Source organism: Hypomesus transpacificus, chromosome 9 (assembly GCF_021917145.1).
Source record: "Hypomesus transpacificus isolate Combined female chromosome 9, fHypTra1, whole genome shotgun sequence".
Taxonomy (NCBI): domain Eukaryota; kingdom Metazoa; phylum Chordata; class Actinopteri; order Osmeriformes; family Osmeridae; genus Hypomesus; species Hypomesus transpacificus.
Genome location: NC_061068.1, coordinates 3,277,300 through 3,295,768, shown reverse-complemented (window position 1 = coordinate 3,295,768; position 18,469 = coordinate 3,277,300). Strand labels below are relative to the sequence as shown.

The 18,469-nt window shown below is 48.1% G+C and overlaps 1 protein-coding gene across 1 annotated transcript in view; it reads right to left on the bottom strand.

The window, feature by feature from the left end:
- Positions 1-18,469, bottom strand: part of LOC124471417 (metabotropic glutamate receptor 4-like) — a 124,692-nt gene that overhangs the window by 20,292 nt on the left and 85,931 nt on the right. Inside the window, exons 4-7 of the mRNA XM_047025895.1 lie at positions 13,800-13,935; positions 13,268-13,422; positions 11,797-11,937; positions 3,745-3,945 (exon numbers count right to left, since the gene is read on the bottom strand). Of these exons, the coding sequence (XP_046881851.1) occupies positions 3,745-3,945; positions 11,797-11,937; positions 13,268-13,422; positions 13,800-13,935 (633 nt within the window). The remainder of the gene's footprint in view (positions 1-3,744; positions 3,946-11,796; positions 11,938-13,267; positions 13,423-13,799; positions 13,936-18,469) is intronic.

Here is an 18,469-nt window from a genome sequence, read left to right as displayed (position 1 = left end):
GTAATCAAAATGGAAAATGGGCTCACATCGCTCTTTTAAATCACTAACCTCGCCTGATCACTCCTAGCTATCTCACCCCCATCTCAATGACGTATAGACATTGTCTGCATTTGATGCAGCTAAAACAAATGATGTTGAACTGAAGAATGTTATATCAATGTTTTTATTCTGTAGGTTTGGGTCAGGGGCGTAGCCAGAATAATCCTTTTGGGTAGGCCTATAGAAAAATATGAATAGGCATCTTTTCAGTTTTTTTACTTATTTTGAACTGACAAGTGCGGGGCGCTGGGTGCTGAGTGCGGGGTGCTGAGTGTGGGGCGTGGGGCGCTGGGCGTGGGGTGCGGGGTGCTGAGTGTGGGGCGCTGGGTGCTGAGCGTGGGGCGCTGGGCGCTGGGTGCTGGGCGCTGAGCGCGGGGCGCTGAGCGTGGGGTGCTGGGCGCTGACTGTGCAAGCCGTGGACACCTTGACTGACAGCTCTGGTCGTCATCCGTTCCACTGGTCATTAGCGCTTAATGAACTGTACACGGACCATGTGCACACAATTTGCTCTCAGTCGCTGCGGCGCCTACGACACTGTTGTGTGTGTTATCGTATGTGTGTGTTTTGCGTGTGTGTAAGTCGCTCTGGATAACTGTCTGCTAAATGAATAAATGTGGCTATTTGTTCATCTTTGTCAGTTCATTTCCCACTTTCTGCATGATTACTTAATTTCACAAAATGGACCTTTGCTGTCAAATCCAGTTCAACAGTTCAACACTTCAAGGTAGGAGAGTATTTATTGGCTGTGTAATGTATTTTTGAGCACATAATCTACTGTCTTTGACAAGTGGCTTTAGAAGCAGCAGGTGCATTTTAAAACGGTACTATGATTGTCGGGTGTCCCTTTCAGTCATTTTAGTGGTTGAATACTGGAGCAGCACAGCATCAAAACATGAAGACTGAAAATTAGACTGTTCTTTTGTGCTTTCAGCTATAAGGAGGTTGGAGTTTTCTATACACAACATAGGCTCTGACAGAATTGAACAGTGTTGTGTTTGCTTAAAATAGCATTTCCTTCTGATAAAATGTCAACGTGTTTTTGTTTTTGCTAAAAGAAATCGTCACAGATGTCATCTGGCAGCATCAATAGGCATAACAACAAGAGTTGTTGAGAGAGTATAAGATGAAACAGCCGCTTGTGTAAACATCCAAAGCTCACCCTTTATCCAAAGTCATGACTGCAAGGCATGTCAAAGACCCTAATATTACATTGTAGGATTATTATTTTTGCACACCATACATTAACAAAATTAGTTTGGCTTGTTAATCTGTAACAGTTTCACTGTCCTATTCTTTACTGTTTACTCTGGGCCTGGTAGCTGAGATGTGGTTACATGCACTCTCATTCACCTCTCTCTCTCCCTCTTACTCTCTGTCTCTCACTCTCTTCCCTTCATCCCTCTCCATCTCTCTCACACTTCCCTCCGTCTCTCTCTCCCTGTCTCACTCTTTACCTCTCTTTTCCCTCCATCTCTCCCCGCACGCCCCCCTCTCCCGGACATGACAGGTGCAGACACAGCTACTCTGATGGGTAACAGTGCTCAATCTGCGGCCATTGAAGTGTTCTGCTGCTCAGTGACTCTTCAAAGGCAGAGGTGGGCAGGGAGGCAGGAGGTGCTGGGGGCTCTCTGACTCTGGCCTCCACCTTTGATAACCTGTTTGGTATGCGTGATTCACCCCAGCTGAGCGAGGCAGGGAGGGGAGGCAGGGAGGGGAGGCAGGAAGGGGAGGCAGGGAGGGGAGGCAGGGAGGGGAGGACGCTGAGAACAGCCCAACGGGATGCCGAGAAGGGAGAAGTTAAGCTCCAGATTATAAGCTTAGTGATGTCTTTATATAAAATAAATCAACATCCCTGATATGAATAATACATTTGGAATGGATTTTATGAAAATGGTCAACACGTCAAAATCTCATACAAATGTCTTTGTGATGTGTTATATTATTTGTGGATCAAGTATGAAATACCAAAACATGAAAATAAATCAATTTGCCAAGTGACGAGGACAAAGTAAAAACATAGTGACAGATTCTCCACCGCCCACACAAACACAAACAACTCTAGTTAGCCTCACGATTAGAAATGACAAAGTTCATTATATCCCTTTAGCAATCTGCCGAAAAACCCCATAAATATCCATGTTCAGCTGAGATGTGTTATTCAGTCATGAGGAGGGGATGAATGTTGCGTTTGAAGAACGACCCTGCAGTTGTGTCTGCTGGTCCTGTGTATGTAGTGTGTGTGTTGTGTGTGTGTGTTGTGTGTGTTTTGTGGGTGTGTTGTGTGTGTGTGTTGTGTGTGATGCAGCTGATGCAACACACCCCAGTTTTGTGTAAGTATGAGGTTCCCGGGTGCAGTAGCGTGAATGCTGCAGCATCTCTTATCAGTCTCAGGAACCAGTTAGCTCACCGTGCCTGCTAGCTCACCGCGCCTGCTAGCTCACCGCGCCTGCTAGCTCACCGTGCCTGCTAGCTCACTACGCCTGCTAGCTCACCGTGCCTGCTAGCTCACCGCGCCTGCTAGCTCACCGCGCCTGCTAGCTCACCGCGCCTGCTAGCTCACCGCGCCTGCTAGCGCACTGCACCTGTTAGCGCACCGCGCCTGCTAGCGCACCGCGCCTCCTAGCGCACCGCACCTGTTAGCGCACCGCGCCTGCTAGCTCACCACGCCTACTAGCTCACCACGCCTGCTTGCTCACCGCGCCTGCTAGCGCACCGCACCTGTTAGCGCACCGCGCCTGCTAGCGCACCGCGCCTCCTAGCGCACCACGCCTGCTAGCTCACCACGCCTCCTTGCGCACCACGCCTGCTAGCTCACCACGCCTCCTTGTGCACCACGCCTGCTAGCGCACCGCGCCTCCTAGCGCACCGTGCCTGCTAGCTCACCACGCCTCCTAGCGCACCGCGCCTGCTAGCGCAGATGTGTTTACTCTGCCATGTGGCTAGTAAACATACACTGCTCCTTGACTCTGACCACCAAAACACTTAACACGCTGATCCTTCATCTTCTGCTGTACTTTCCACATGCAGTATCCCCTCTCAGATTTCATCTTGTCACAGTTTTGGAAGAACAAATAAATGTGCAATAACTGAACAGATGTTTCCGACTCTTCAGACTCCGATTATTTTGTCATATTTCATTAGACCTGTTCCTACTTGTGGGGATATTAAAACCTTGTCCTTCCGGTCTCTCTTCAGAGGTAGGTAGGTAAACACACCATCTTCCTTAAACAATTTTATTAAGATCACAAAACAGAGAACACAAAATCAATTCTGTGTCTTATTATAGAGAAATGTGTATGAATGTGTGCCTGTGAGTCTGTCAGTGTGTGTGTGTTTGTGCAAGCTCACCTGTGTGTGTGTATGTGCCTGTATGTCTGTGTATGGGTGTTATATCTGTGTGTGTGTGGCTGTGCCTGTATTTACATTTACATTTACATTTAGTCATTTAGCAGACGCTCTTTTCCAGAGCGACTTACAGTAAGTACAGGGACATTCCCCCCGAGGCAAGTAGGGTGAAGTGCCTTGCCCAAGGACACAACATCATGTGGCACGGCGGGGAATCGATCCAGCAACCTTCTGATTACTAGCCCGACTCCCTCACCGCTCAGCCATCTGACTCCCTATTTGTCTGTCAGTGTGTGTGTGTGAATGTGTGAATGAGTGTGTGTGTGAGTAAAAAAAACCACTGGGGCGGTGCTCACTGACCTGCGAAGTTGAGGCGTCTGATGTGTTTGAGGAGCAGGGTCCCGTTGATTGGGTCCATCCTGGGGCAGAGCCCCACCGCTCCCGGACACAGCTCCAGGTGCATGTTGTGGAGGGCGTGGGCCATGGAGTACACCGCGTCAATCACAAACTGCACCTTCCCCTCCTGCTCGTACGACGAGTTCTTCCCTATCCGCTCCTGGTCTGCAGGGCGCGCACACACACACACACACACGCACATTAGCCACATGCACACACACACAAAGATGAGGGCTGAACTGTGTGGAATACAAGTTCCTGATTTCACCCACTGTCAAGATGCCACTTTATAGGATTAAATTAAATCCTTCAGACCATCCTACAGTTTGTTATTGTTATGGATCCGTACACTAGACAACTGTACATTATTTTGTTGTGAATGTAGTCTAGAATCCAGAAATGGTTTTTAAATGATTAATTCACAGGTCACACCTTTCATTGTAATTGAAACTAGCAAGCATGGTTGTGTGTATTGTTGTGCAGCTACTGCTCGCAGTGTCTCTTTCTCAGTTCATGATCCAGATGTGTAAGGCTGCAGTATAATGGCTGCATCTCATCACATCACCTCAGGGAATGATTTATCAAACACAAGACTGTTACATTGGCAACCTGCAAAGATTTTACATTCCATAATTATAGCGGAGGACAAAAAGCGTTGAGTTTGTTTCCCCGCTCCCGTTGTTCCGTGATGAACAGAACTACTCTTTTCATGTGTAGAGTTGAACTTGCAAATCATGGAAATTACGGTTCAGTTCAATGGAGCTATTGTTATCAGCCTTGTCAAGCACCATCATCCAGCGCTGTATCAGTTCTGGGGCCAAATTAGTTCAGTTTGAATTGGATTTTAACAAGCATCTGTGAATCACTCATCAATCCTCCCCACCATATGATTAGTAATTTCTGACCCTGCAGCGGGCCAATCAGATTGAGTGTCCACTTGAGAGGTTTAAAGTGGAGGGAAAAAGGGATCTTACAATTATCTACTCGAGACCCTTCCTCTGCTTCCTGGCCATGACCCCATGACCCCGTGACCCTGTGACCCCCCGGAGCTGACAGCAGCATGCTGGTCGTATCCTCCAGGCCGCGGCGACAGGATGTTACATCGACAACGAGAAGCACCAAACACCACGAAGAAGAAAGAATCTCCACGAGTACGATCACGAAGACATCCGAACGGTTCCCTATATTCTCCAGACGTTGGGCGGTTCCCCCCCCCCCCGCACTTGTCCGTCTGAAACTAGCGCTACCCTCGGTGTGTAAAGCAGTTTAATGGATTCCACTAAGTTGGACAAGGTAGTGCCGCTTGAGCCATTAAAGAACAAAGGTCCTTCTAATGGAGAAGCCAGAGCCAAAACTCACAGAGCTAGAAACTGCAGGCCTCACTAGGCGGGGGATGAGAGCTAGAAACTGCAGGCCTCACTAGGCGGGGGATGAGAGCTAGAAACTGCAGGCCTCACTAGGCGGGGGATGAGAGCTACAAACTGCAGGACTCACTAGGCTGGGGATGAGAGTGACCACAGGGTGCTGCCTCCAACAATTAGCCGCAAGGTAAACATCCAGACCTCTGCAGTGGAGCAAATCGATGCCAATATCTGGAGCGTGAGGTTTCCTCCACGGAGAAATCCAATTAGTCAAAAACAAAAGCCTTTTCTTGTCTCGCTCTAGGAAAACACATGGAATGTTTTTCTCTGTTTTTTCTCTCCTCTGCGTTTTTGTAAACATTTTCGGTTCCGTCGTCGGAACGGTGTCTCTCTCCCCCCGCACACAAGCTGCATGTGAACGTTACATTCCTGCGTTTGAAACTGCGTTTGATGTGACGGGAAAGACAAGCTGTCCGTTTGTTGTTTTAAACATGTATTTTCTCCTGCAGGACTGCACAACAGCAAAAGCTCCGCAGGAGATAACAGGACACAAACGTAGCTATTCGACGAGGCAAGAATAATCTGGTCACCCCGTAAATGTAATCATTTATGATAGGTGTTGATTAGTTCTGGCCCAGGTTGTTCCTCCAGTTTAAGCAAGTGTTAATTGTTGTCAGGCATTAGGGTGTGAGGGAAGAGATACAACATGCCAATCCAAACTCCTAGCTGTCTTCTCACTGGAAGTCTTTCCGTCCTAAATATGTCTTCATCGAAAGAGGTGCCGCATGTGGAGGTGAGATAAAGAACACGAGGCTGTGTTCAATTTAGATGAACAATAGAATCATTATCAGGGACAAGCTAATGACACAGTTTTACATTATTTATTCAGATTATTTATTCACCTGCTGAATTCAATTAAGCGTCGCTAGTTGTAAAGTTTGAGGAGAAAGGGGGGTTTGCAAGTTTGAAGAGAGAAACGTTTTTGAATAACTGTCCAAAAGCTTACAGTTTTTTATGATCGTTATGACAATTTTTTCAATACATCCAACAAGTTTCCTAAACTCTTAACGCACCAGCACACCTACAACACACAATTGGCAAAATGGTTAATTTCATGCTCAAAATCACACATTGTAAACTAAACTCAAACACTATTGTCATAACAGAAATACACTAAACATGTCTTAACATGTCAACCAAAACACTAACACATGTTCTCTTTCAACAGGAACATTTAGTCATAGCACAATGTCATAAAAAACACCAACATCAGATGGAATTACTGAAACTGCGTTATTTTATATATGTGTCAGGTCTCTTGTCCTGGTACTTGTCTTCCTCTCCCTCGTGCAGGCATTATTCTTACTTTCTTTGTGTTGCTCTAAATTGTTCTTTTTCCACAGAAGATCAGCCCAAAGAGGTCCTTTTTATATACCATATAGTCATGCGATTGAAATAACCTCAACACCTGAGTGTTTCCTATTTGGGAATCAGCTGTGATTTATAGTATTTGCATAACTTCAACCAGCTGTTTCTCAGTAGTAACGGAATGAAATAGGGATATATTTGTGTTTCAATTCACAATATGAACATCTGTTCACTTTGACTTTGGCCAATAAGTTAGGTTTTGAAAATGATGTTATCTGTTCTGACACAGTATGAAAGCATTGGTAAATTGGGCAGTACAAATCAATAGTTTTGGTCTTGGTTGAGCTTGTGTGTAAAAGAAGTTCAAGGATTTTCAATTTGTGTTTTCACGATGCATTTTGTGTCAAAGCTACAAGAAATGTGTTCATTGTATTGCAAACACATATGGATGTTGTGCTAACTCGGTCAAGAGTTTAGGAAACTTGTTACTGTTATATTAGAACAAATTGTCATAGCGATTGTAAAATATTGTAAAAACTGCTCTGTCTCTCTTGGTTATGGGACGTTGAGTTTTTATAGCTGGTTGTTCTAATTCGCTTTCTGGGGGAGAAGGTCCGATTTTACCGAGAGATAACCAGTTTTCTCCAGACAGAAATCAGAAGCATGTTCTTTCACCAAAGACACCGATCTTCACCTCATACTGTGAAGAAGAGGCCCTTGCTCAACACTGTGGGCGTGGAACGACTGATCCTGTGATCCTGCAGTGTTGGAGTACCGCTGTGCCCAAGCCCAGATGGTTCCCTTATCTCAACAGAACCACTGTGGGTTCAGAACACAGCTTTAAGCGCCTGACAGTATGTCTCTTTCACTCATCTTGCATCTGCTGTGGTAGAAACGTGTTTCCCACAGCAAACCAAAAGCGATTTAACGTTCCGGATAAGCCAGTGAGTCTGACCCGCATGAATTAACGAGGGAGGTTACAGTTCCGTAATTGCGCTCCACAGGTGTTCTGATGGCCAGAAATACCAATCTGGATGCCTAAAATACCAGACTGTATATTATCACAGTTTGGCCGATACGTTTAGGGGCAATCAGGGAGGGAGAGAGGAAGTGATGTCACTCTCTCTCCCTCCCAGAGGGGGGGGATCAGAAGACCACACACACCCAAACTAGCTGATGCCTCACCCAGACCTCTCTCTATCTGTCTTCGTCTGTATCTCTCTCTCTATCTCCATGTGTCTCTCTTCATTTCTCCCCCTCCCTCTGTCTCTGTCTCTGTCAGCGTGAGTGTCTCTCTCTCTCTCTCTCTCTCTCTCTCTCTCTCCATCTGTCTCTCTCTCTCCATCTCCCCCTCCATCTGTCTCTGTCTCTGTCAGCGTGAGTGTCTCTCTCTCTCTCTCTCTCTCTCTCTCCATGTGTCACTCTCTCTCCCTCCCAGAGGGGGGGGATCAGAAGACCACACACACCCAAACTAGCTGATGCCTCACCCAGACCTCTCTCTATCTGTCTTCGTCTGTATCTCTCTCTCTATCTCCATGTGTCTCTCTTCATTTCTCCCCCTCCCTCTGTCTCTGTCTCTGTCAGCGTAAGTGTCTCTCTCTCTTTCCATGTGTCTCTCTCTCTCCATCTCCCCCTCCCTCTGTCTCTGTCAGTGTGAGTGTCTCTCTCTCTCTCCCCCTCCCTCTGTCTCTGTCAGTGTGTCTCTCTCTCTCTCCATCTTTCCCTCCCCCCTCCCTCTTTCTCCATCTGTCTCCAGGTCCCTCTCTATCTTCCCTCATCGCCGAGTCAATTCACACCCACATGCTTCCCAGCCAGCCTCCCTGCCTTCAGAGAAATCTATTTAGATTAGCAGCAGCCGGACACCCAGGTGCCTCCCGGGGTGCGGTGACAGGGCCTCTCCCCGAGGCCTCCTCCCCGAGGCCGCGCAGCCTTCACCCTGAACACTAGCTCTGCTGTTTCTCTCGCCTCCACAAAAGAATGTAGATGTCTGGGCAGAGAGAGAGAGAGACGCAGAGAGAGATAGGCAGAGAGAGAGAGAGAGGCAGAGAGAGATAGGCAGAGAGAGTGAGAGAGTGTGTGAGAGAGAGAGAGAGAGAGAGAGAGAGAGAGAGAGAGAGAGAGAGAGAGAGAGAGAGAGAGAGAGAGAAAAAGAGAGAGAAAAAGAGAGAGAAAAAGAGAGAGAAAAAGAGAAAGAGAGAGAGGCAGAGAGAGAGAGAGGCAGAGAGAGGCAGAGAGAGAGAGGGAGAGAGAGAGAGGCAGAGAGAGATAGGAAGAGAGGCGGAGAGAGATAGGCAGAGAGAGGAAGAGAGAGAGGCAGAGAGAGAGAGGCAGTTGGATGGCAGGACATCTTGTCAAGAGCCACATGAGATAAAAGCACCCAGCTGTCATCAGTAAGACTACAGTCAGAACTGTTGTTCCTGAAACTGACCCTGCCTGTAACAGACTGAAACTGACCCTGCCTGGAACAGACTGAAACTGACCCTGCCTGTAACAGACTGAAACTGACCCTGCCTGGAACAGACTGAAACTGACCCTGCCTGGAACAGACTGAAACTGACCCTGCCTGGAACAGACTGAAACTGACCCTGCCTGGAACAGACTGAAACTGACCCTGCCTGGAACAGACTGAAACTGACCCTGCCTGGAACAGACTGAAACTGACCCTGCCTGGAACAGACTGAAACTGACCCTGCCTGTAACAGACTGAAACTGACCCTGCCTGTAACACACTGAAACTGACCCTGCCTGGAACAGACTGAAACTGACCCTGCCTGGAACAGACTGAAACTGACCCTGCCTGGAACAGACTGAAACTGACCCTGCCTGGAACAGACTGAAACTGACCCTGCCTGGAACAGACTGAAACTGACCCTGCCTGGAACAGACTGAAACTGACCCTGCCTGGAACAGACTGAAACTGACCCTGCCTGTAGCAGACTGAAACTGACCCTGCCTGGAACAGACTGAAACTGACCCTGCCTGTAGCAGACTGAAACTGACCCTGCCTGGAACAGACTGAAACTGACCCTGCCTGTAACAGACTGAAACTGACCCTGCCTGGAACAGACTGAAACTGACCCTGCCTGTAACAGCCTGAAACTGACCCTGCCTGTAACAGACTGGCCTTTCAGAGTATCAATCAGTAGCCTGGCTTACTATGCACTTTTTTAAGGGACAGAACTTGTGCTTAAGAGTAAAAAATGTTTCATTTTTGCCTATTGCACCACAAACGGTGTCTGTCATCTCCTGTCGAGATATGACAGCCAAGTCTGCTGTGTCACTCACAAGGACGATTATGTCTTTAAGTCATTTCTAGCGATCTGAGACCAGATATCAGACAGGTTGTCAGATAGCCAGTCTCCTTTTATGGGATTCCACTTCACTGGAGTCTTGATTATTTGGAACTGGAACTGTTTTGTAAATGACAGTAGAAGTTCCTAGTTCCCAAGCTGCTGAAATCTGACGGTTAGTCCTGCTGTACTGTCTATTAAGATCCTAGGAATAACCACTCATATGGGTGGTAGAAATGTTAACATACATATACATACACACTTACATACAGTACATAACAATATCAATGCAGACATACATGTTTTACATGTAGTATATGCAAATACCGCACATACATATGCTTAATTACATGTGTACATACACCTACATATTTATATACATACTGTATATACATCCAGACTGTACACACACATACATGCATGCATCCAGAGAAAGTGAAGGTTGTGTCTGTTGCTGTGTGTGCTGGAACAGTTTTCTCCTTTATTCATCAGCCAGAAGAACCCTACCCCCAGAGACAAGGTCTCTCCCCCCCCCCCTGCTCTCCTCCCCCTCAATCAATATCCATCCTCCATCTCCTTCATTCACAGATAAAAGACAAGTATCTCTCCCTCCCTCTCTATTTCTCTCTTCCCCTCCCTCTCTCTCTCTTCCTCTCTCTCCCCTTCTGTATCTCTCTATTCATCTCTCTCCCCATCCCTCCATCTCTCTCTTCCTCTCTCTCCCCATCCCTCCTTCTCTCTCTCTCTCCCCGTGTGTTTGATCAGACAGAGCCTCAGTCCTGTCAGAACATTGATTATTCCTCCTCTGTTCCCTCGCTCCTCCGCTCTCAGCCTTGAGTGTCTGTCTGTCCTTGCTACCCTGGCCCTCTGGCCCTCCCCCCTAGCCCTCCCCCCTGGCCCTCCCCCCTGGCCCCCTGGCCCACCCACCTGGCCCCCTGGCCCTCCCCCCTGGCCCTCCCCCCTGGGGGTCCACCAGGTACCGTTGGTGATGTCTCAGCTGGCGGATGAAGCATGGCATGGTGGTGTCATGAAGATGTTTGTGTGTGTGTGTGTGTGTGTGGGGGTGGGTGCTCGTGCCTGCTGGCGTTCCTACACCTTCTCCAAGGCTCTGACAGAGGACAGAGCTCAGAGCAGCGGAAGGCTGTAGAATATTCAAAGGCAGTCGCCAGCTACATGATGTGCTTTCAAACAAAAGCATGGCCTTTCTGTCTGTCCTCAAGCGGAACACTACGAAAGAATTATGCTTCACAAAGGAAAACAGAGCTTTTTTTTTCAACTCCAGTCCTCACCTTTGTGTTTCCACCTGTACAGTCTGTTCTATGCAGACAGGCCTTTTATCTAAAGCAACAGATTTCCTATTTTTCTGGACTTATGGAAGTCCTTCACCTTGTAAGCATCGTGTTCAACCAGCCGTGCTCTAACTGTTTGGCTCATTTCCATACTGCCCACAGTTTCACATCGTGCTTTTCTACCTGGTAGTCTCTATTTCTTTTTTTACAACAAAAGTGTACAGAGGATAATGTAATATTGTAGTTACACTGGGTGTAAGTTAGGACTGTAACTTACACTGTGTTATTTATTACACCATAGGGACTGTCACAGTTTTATGTTTGTAGAACATTTTTGAATAATCTAATGAGATGAAGTAGTTATCCTCAGCAGAGTAACATGACCCACAGCCCAGGACCTTAGTCTCACTTCATCCTTCATTCATCTGGTACCAGGTGGGTACACCTTCATCTGGTTCCAGGTGGGTACACCTTCATCTGGTACCAGGTGGGTACACCTTCATCTGGTACCAAGCCCTGGATGTGGTATGTAAACACAGCCCTGGGTGTGGTGTTTAAACACAGCCCTGGATGTGGTGTGTAAACACAGCCCTGGATGTGGTATGTAAACACAGCCCTGGGTGTGGTGTGTAAACACAGCCCTGGATGTGGTATGTAAACACAGCCCTGGATGTGGTGTGTAAACACAGCCCTGGATGTGTCTCTTACTGGTGCACTTCTTCAGCCCCGAGCCCTTCTTCACCGCGTGCCTGCTGAGCTTGCAGCTGAAGTTGTTCTCCCAGAACTCGGCAAACCAGATGTTCCTCCTGTTGTTCTCCAGCGTCCTGCTGATGAAGTAACGATCGAACCCTGCGGAGACGGAACAGGTCGCTGTCACCAGAGCCTCACCGGCGCGGGAGCAGACAGCATTACTGACAGGTCCGGGACATCCCAGGAACATGCTGTGTGTGTGGGAACACGCTGAACATGGCTCTCTGACACATGGATGGTTGTGTGTGTTGTTGTTGTGACGACGTGTGTGTGTGTTTGAGGATGTGTCTCCCTCTAGACTCGTACACAGTGTCTGCTGTCTGTGTGTGTGTCTGTGGTGTTGTGTGTTGCTATGTGTGTGTTGCTGTGAGGATATTGTCTGCTGTGTGTGTCTGTGGTGTTGTGTGTGTGTTGTGTGTGTGTTGTGTGTGTGTTGTGTGTGTGTGTTGTGTGTTGTGTGTGTGTTGTGTGTGTGTTGTGCGTGTGGTGTTGTGTGTGCGTTGTGTGTGTGTTGTGTTTGTGTTGTGTTTGTGTTGTGTTTGTGTTGTGTGTGTGTTGTGTGTGTGTTGTGTGTGTGTTGTGTTTGTGTTGTGTGTGTGTTGTGTGTGTGTTGTGTTTGTGTTGTGTGTTGTTTTGAGGAGTTTCTCCCTCCGTGGGGTGTGACTGGCTGGTCATCAGGTGGACTGAGATGACAGGAAGCTGTCATCAGGTGGACTGAGATGACAGGAAGCTGTCACCACGTGGACTGAGATGACAGGAAGCTGTCATCAGGTGGACTGAGATGACAGGAAGCTGTCACCACGTGGACTGAGATGACAGGAAGCTGTCATCAGGTGGACTGAGATGACAGGAAGCTGTCACCACGTGGACTGAGATGACAGGAAGCTGTCATCAGGTGGACTGAGATGACAGGAAGCTGTCACCACGTGGACTGAGATGACAGGAAGCTGTCATCAGGTGGACTGAGATGACAGGAAGCTGTCACCACGTGGACTGAGATGACAGGAAGCTGTCATCAGGTGGACTGAGATGACAGGAAGCTGTCACCAGGGACAGCTGTCTCTGCCTGATGATGTTGGCATGGTTACAGATCCATTATCAAGTTCACTCAGAAACGTTGAAGCTACATGCACCCTTACTGAACTTTTCGACTTTCTGCTGTGTGGGACTCTCATTCCTCTGTGCCGGAAATTCAATCTAAAGCAACGTCAGTTACATCAGTACGCTCTCATTCCTTTGTCTAAAGCTACATCAGTACCTCTGCCTGTAGTGTGCAAATACGAGTCCCTGTAAGACAGACACTATTGATGGAGTTCTCCTTTCCAATATCATCCCAACGCTTACATTTCTCCATTCCCTGTCCTCCCTCCTCCCCCCTCCCTCCTGCTCCCTCCCCCCCCCCCCCTCCCTCCCATCTCCCCTCCTTCACCTCTGATGGACTGGCGTTTGGGCAGGATGGTGACAGCTCCCTCTGCCATCTCCTCCTGGTTCAGCACGGGGGAGATCTTGGAGCCCCAGCTGTCCGACCCCACCCAGATGAAGTGACCCGTCTGGTTCGCCTTCTTGGCTGCATGCAGTAGTCTCCTGCAGGGGTGAAGCACCAAAACCAGGTGAACATAGAACAACGACTACATACCCAGGAGAGCATGACTGTCCTGGACAGCATGACTGTTCTGGACAGGATGACTGTCCTGGACAGCTTCTGTCCGGCTGCCTCCTGCAGGACCAGGTACTATAAACATCTCAGCATGGAACATACAGGTAGGGTCAGGTAGACAACCAGGTAAACATGGCGAGCAACCACAGCTCCTGGTAAACATGGCTAGCAACCACAGCTAAGGCCAGCTGAACTCACCCACTCTTTCTGTAAAAAACACTGAAGGGGAAACGTGATCAGTTTCTGAAAGTGATAACAAGGAACTTTATGGAGAAGTCGAAGAAAATACAGATGGTTTCTTCACCTGATGTCATCCTCGTTGGCGAATATGATGACCACCCTGGCGTTGGGGTTTTCTCTGAGACGACGAATGACCTTGTCGAATTCTCCTGCCTTCGGCTCGCGTGGGATCTTGACGGACTGAGAGATGCAGACACCACCTGAGGAAGGAGAGGGATGGAGGGAGGGAGGGAGGGAGGGATGGAGGGAGGGAGGAACAAAAAGAGAAATAAGGACAGAGATGAAACCCCTCTAATCTGGGCGTGGAGGACAGTTTAGCAGAACATGGTGTACCTCAGTGTGTGCAGGTCCTGAGGTGCTGGGAAGCAGGACCTCACTGCATGAAGCATGATCGCAGCACAGCAAGCTGACAACCCACTGGGGTCAGACACGGTGTGTGTGAGTGTGTGTGGAGTTTTTCAGGGTGTGTGTGAGGGTATTTGTGGTGTGTGGGGCAGTTCAGGAGTCTGACATCACTTGAGTCCTGTTCATTTTAAAGATGCTCTTTCCTGATCAAGAACAGCTTTCATTATGACACTTCAGATGCAGAAACAAACAAGCGGAGCTGGTTCAGGCAGGGGACGCAAGACATATAGCGCGTCACTAGCAACGCGTCATATCACGCTGCAGGGCACCCCCTCCTAATAGGGCAGGGTATATAGCAGGGTATCCTGGCATATGCATTGCTAGTGCGACACAGACGTCAGTCATCCTGCTGCCTCCGGGCCTCCACCCTGGGTGCTGTTTCCTGTCGTAGGGGGAATGTATCGCTGCTCTCTGCCCGGAGGTCGACACGGTGTCTCAGTTGGGCGCGGCAGGGAGCCGCTGCGAGGAGAACTATATGCCAAATCAAGTATTACAATCATGTATTTACATGTATGTACGATCATGTATATCGTGTGCAATACAGTATCAAGTAATTCCATACTGAGTCCTCCTGCCTAAACCTTTCAATACTTTTTTTTCCACACATTTTTTTCGAAACTTTTGTTTGTACTGTTGTCTGAGTGTACCGAAACAGTACAAATATGTATGAAAAAAGTAAGCCTACACTGATTTTACAAAATGAGAAATGGTTCATTCTCCAGAGTCATTGTCATTCATATGGTGTGTTCCATTTGTTTTCAATTTTGCACCTTAGTGTGCTGTAAATGCTTGATAGTGTGCAGCAACAGATTTGATGGCAGAGTCCTCTTGCAAAGGAAGTGTCAGGTTTAGCATTTTGTGTGTGAGGTTTTCAGTTTTGTGTGTGCAGTTTTGAGAAAGAAACGTGTGTTAACAATTGTGAAAAACTGTAAAGCAGCACAGCTTAGACACACATTTTTATAGAAGGCTCAAGGCCTTCAGTCTATCACAACAATCAAACCTATTCATATGGAGTTCATGCGCAATCAGTTTGAAAATCTGATGGCTTTAGCCCTGAAAACACAATGTGTTATTTGAGTGCTTCACTGGTTACCATTATTGAACATTGTACCTTGTATTATGGAGGCTAAGCATGTGTCTTTATGTGTTTGATAGGTCCTGAATTCAACAGGGCAAATAATTGACTCTGGGAACACAATCTCGATTCCAGACCCTTTATACCCATTCCAGAAACTATCATATGTTCATTCTCTCTATCATTTAAAGCGTTGTGATATCACCTGAGGGTCATGTGCACTATACGCCCTTGAATTGTTCTTCTGCTCTTTCCTGTAGTCAATCTGGGCACCGCAATATGATCTGAAGATCGTTTTAATTACTAATAGGTGATTAAAGACACGGATACTTCCCTCAGTGATGGCTGGAGCCTGGCAGGGAGAGAGTGAGGGAGAGAAGGAGGAAGGGAGGGAGAGAGGGAGGGAGGGAGAGAGAGAAGGAGGGAGGGAGGGAGAGAAGGAGGGAGGGAGGGAGAGAGGGAGGGAGGGAGAGAAGGAGGGAGAGAAGGAGGGAGAGAAGGAGGGAGAGTAGGAGGGAGAGAAGGAGGGAGGGAGGGAGGGAGAGAAGGAGGGAGGGAGGGAGGGAGGGAGGGAGGGAGAGAAGGAGGGAGGGAGGGAGGGAGAGAAGGATGGAGAGAAGGAGGGAGGGAAGGAGGGAGGGAGGGAGAGAAGGAGGGAGGGAGGTAGGGAGGTTGGGGGAGGAATGTAGGAAGGGAGGGGAAAGAGACAGAAAGGGGGGGAGGGGGCAAGGAGAGAGAGGGAGGGAGGAGGGAAGGAGAGAGAAAGGGGGGGAAGGGAGGAGAAGAAAGGGAGAAGAGGGAAGGAGGGAGAGAGAGGGAAGGAGATCTCAGTGGCTCCTTTTAACTCACCAGTGTATAAGATAGCAGATCTTAACAAATGAACTGTCTGTTCCTTCGCTTTCAGCCCAGTGTGAGATTTCCACCCCAAAATAACCGTCTCCATCGAGACTCAGGCAGCGCTTCTATCTGGGCTCAGTGTCACAAACGCTCTCAGTCTCTCAGGGTGTGGGGAGAGATGGGGAGAGAGATGAAGAGAGATGGAGAGAGATGAGGAGAGATGGAGAGAGATGGGGAGAGATGGAGAGAGATCGGGAGATATGAGGAGATGAGGAGAGAAAGGAAAGAGATATAAAAGAGAGATGAAAATAGATATGAAAACGAGATAGGCAAATGAGATAGAAAAAGAGAGAAAAAAAAGAGAGAAAAAAGAGAGAAAGAAAGAAATAGAGATATAGGAAGTAAAAGTTAAAGGTCCCATGGCATGAAAATGTCACTTTATGAGGTTATTTAACATTGATATTAGTTCCCCTAGCCTGCCTTTGGCCACCCAGTGACTAGAAATGTTGATAAGTATAAACCAAGCCCTGGGTATCTTCTCCGCCTTTGAGAAAATGAGAGCTCAAACAGTCCGATCTGGAACCTTTCCCCTTATGTCGTCATAAGGGGAAAGGTTACCTCCCCTTTCTCTGCTTTGGCCCGCCAATGAGAAAATTAGCTACGACCGTGAGAGCGTGATGTTGTTTTTTCCTCGAGAGACATCATGGCTTGCAAACGACCAAAGCATGGCAGTTAGCCTCGCCTCTCTCCTCCTCATAGCATTTAAAGCTACAGAAACTGCACGTCCTGGGGAAAGCTCATTGTGGGACTGCTCGTAGTGGCTGTAATTCTGCACTAAGGCTGAATTTTGGGAAATATTTTTTTTCTAATACAGTATTAGGAGACCACTAAGGCCTACTGTATATAAAAGCATCCCAAAACAGCATGCCATGGGACCTTTAAAGAAGTGTTAAACTGTTACTGGCTGGTAAGGTTTGTGGTGTTGGATAGACTTCAGATAGTGTTCAGAATTTAAGTTCTGAAAGGTCATAGTGCGTTGGTTTATGAACTGACGTACTGACCGCGCATGTTAAGGTGAATTGCATGCTTGACTTTGATATTGATACAGAAAACTATCAAACGGATCTTACAGTTTGTTTTCATCATTACATCTAACACCCCCATGTACTCGCACTTGTTACAAGTGGCAAACAGATCTTGTGCTTGATCTGGAGAGCTTGCATGTGGTTTGGCAGCAGCAACTGCTGTGAGGTTGTTCAGAGGTTCCCTGAGTTTTAACATGAACACACTTCCCCTGCAGGACTGGGGCGGAGATCCAGCCAATCAAAACAGCTGACCTTCTCCTTCGTCCCTGTGACAATCCTGCCAAGCCGCGCTAGGCTGGGGCTGGGACTGGGGCTAGGCTGGGGCTAGGCTGGGGCTGGGACTGGGGCTAGGCTGGGGCTAGGACTGGGGCTAGGCTGGGGCTGGGACTGGGGCTAGGCTGGGGCTGGGACTGGGGCTGGTGCTGGGGGAAGGCTGGGGCTAGGCTGGGGCTGGGGCTGGGGCTGGGGCTGGGGCTGGGGGAAGGCTGGGGCTGGGGCTGGCAGCAGCCAAATGCCGGCTGTGTGTTCTTCTTTCTATCCAGCACTACACCAACTCACACTATGTTTTAGACTGTAATATGTTCTAGACTACCGTGTGTGCAATCAGGAGTTTCTTTTGTTCTATGACACCCGAGACTCAAACTGAAATCAGGGCCTTACAGAATGACACCGAAACAGACAGTATTCATTTAGCAGAAGATTTGATCCAAAGTGACACACAGTGCAGGGGAGATTTTAACCTGCAATCTTGTCTGCAGTCAGGTGTTGTATCGTCTGAGCTAAAGCATACCCTCCTTGTCGCACTTCATGATGCAGCATTTTTTTTATTGTGAATGTGTTGGGAATATAAATATGAGACACCTGAGGAAGAGATCCTCGTCTCCTTGTTAAGGTGCTGGTTTGTTTATCCTCCCTGAAGGAAGGAGCAGAACAAAGTCAACACGTCACTTTTCTAGGATGGATCTCAGGGTTCCTGTGAGGTGAGAGCTTTAACACCTCACACAACCTCCAGTCTGACTCAGCTTCACTGCATGTCTGCTTGTGTCCAGTCTGACTCAGCTTCACTGCATGTCTGCTTGTGTTACCGTCGAGAACACAGTCCAGAACCAGTCTGACTCAGCTTCACTGCATGTCTGCTTGTGTCCAGTCTGACTCAGCTTCACTGCATGTCTGCTTGTGTTACCGTAGAGAACACAGTCCAGAACCAGTCTGACTCAGCTTCACTGCATGTCTGCTTGTGTCCAGTCTGACTCAGCTTCACTGCATGTCTGCTTGTGTTGCCGTAGAGAACACAGTCCAGAACCAGTCTGACTCAGCTTCACTGCATGTCTG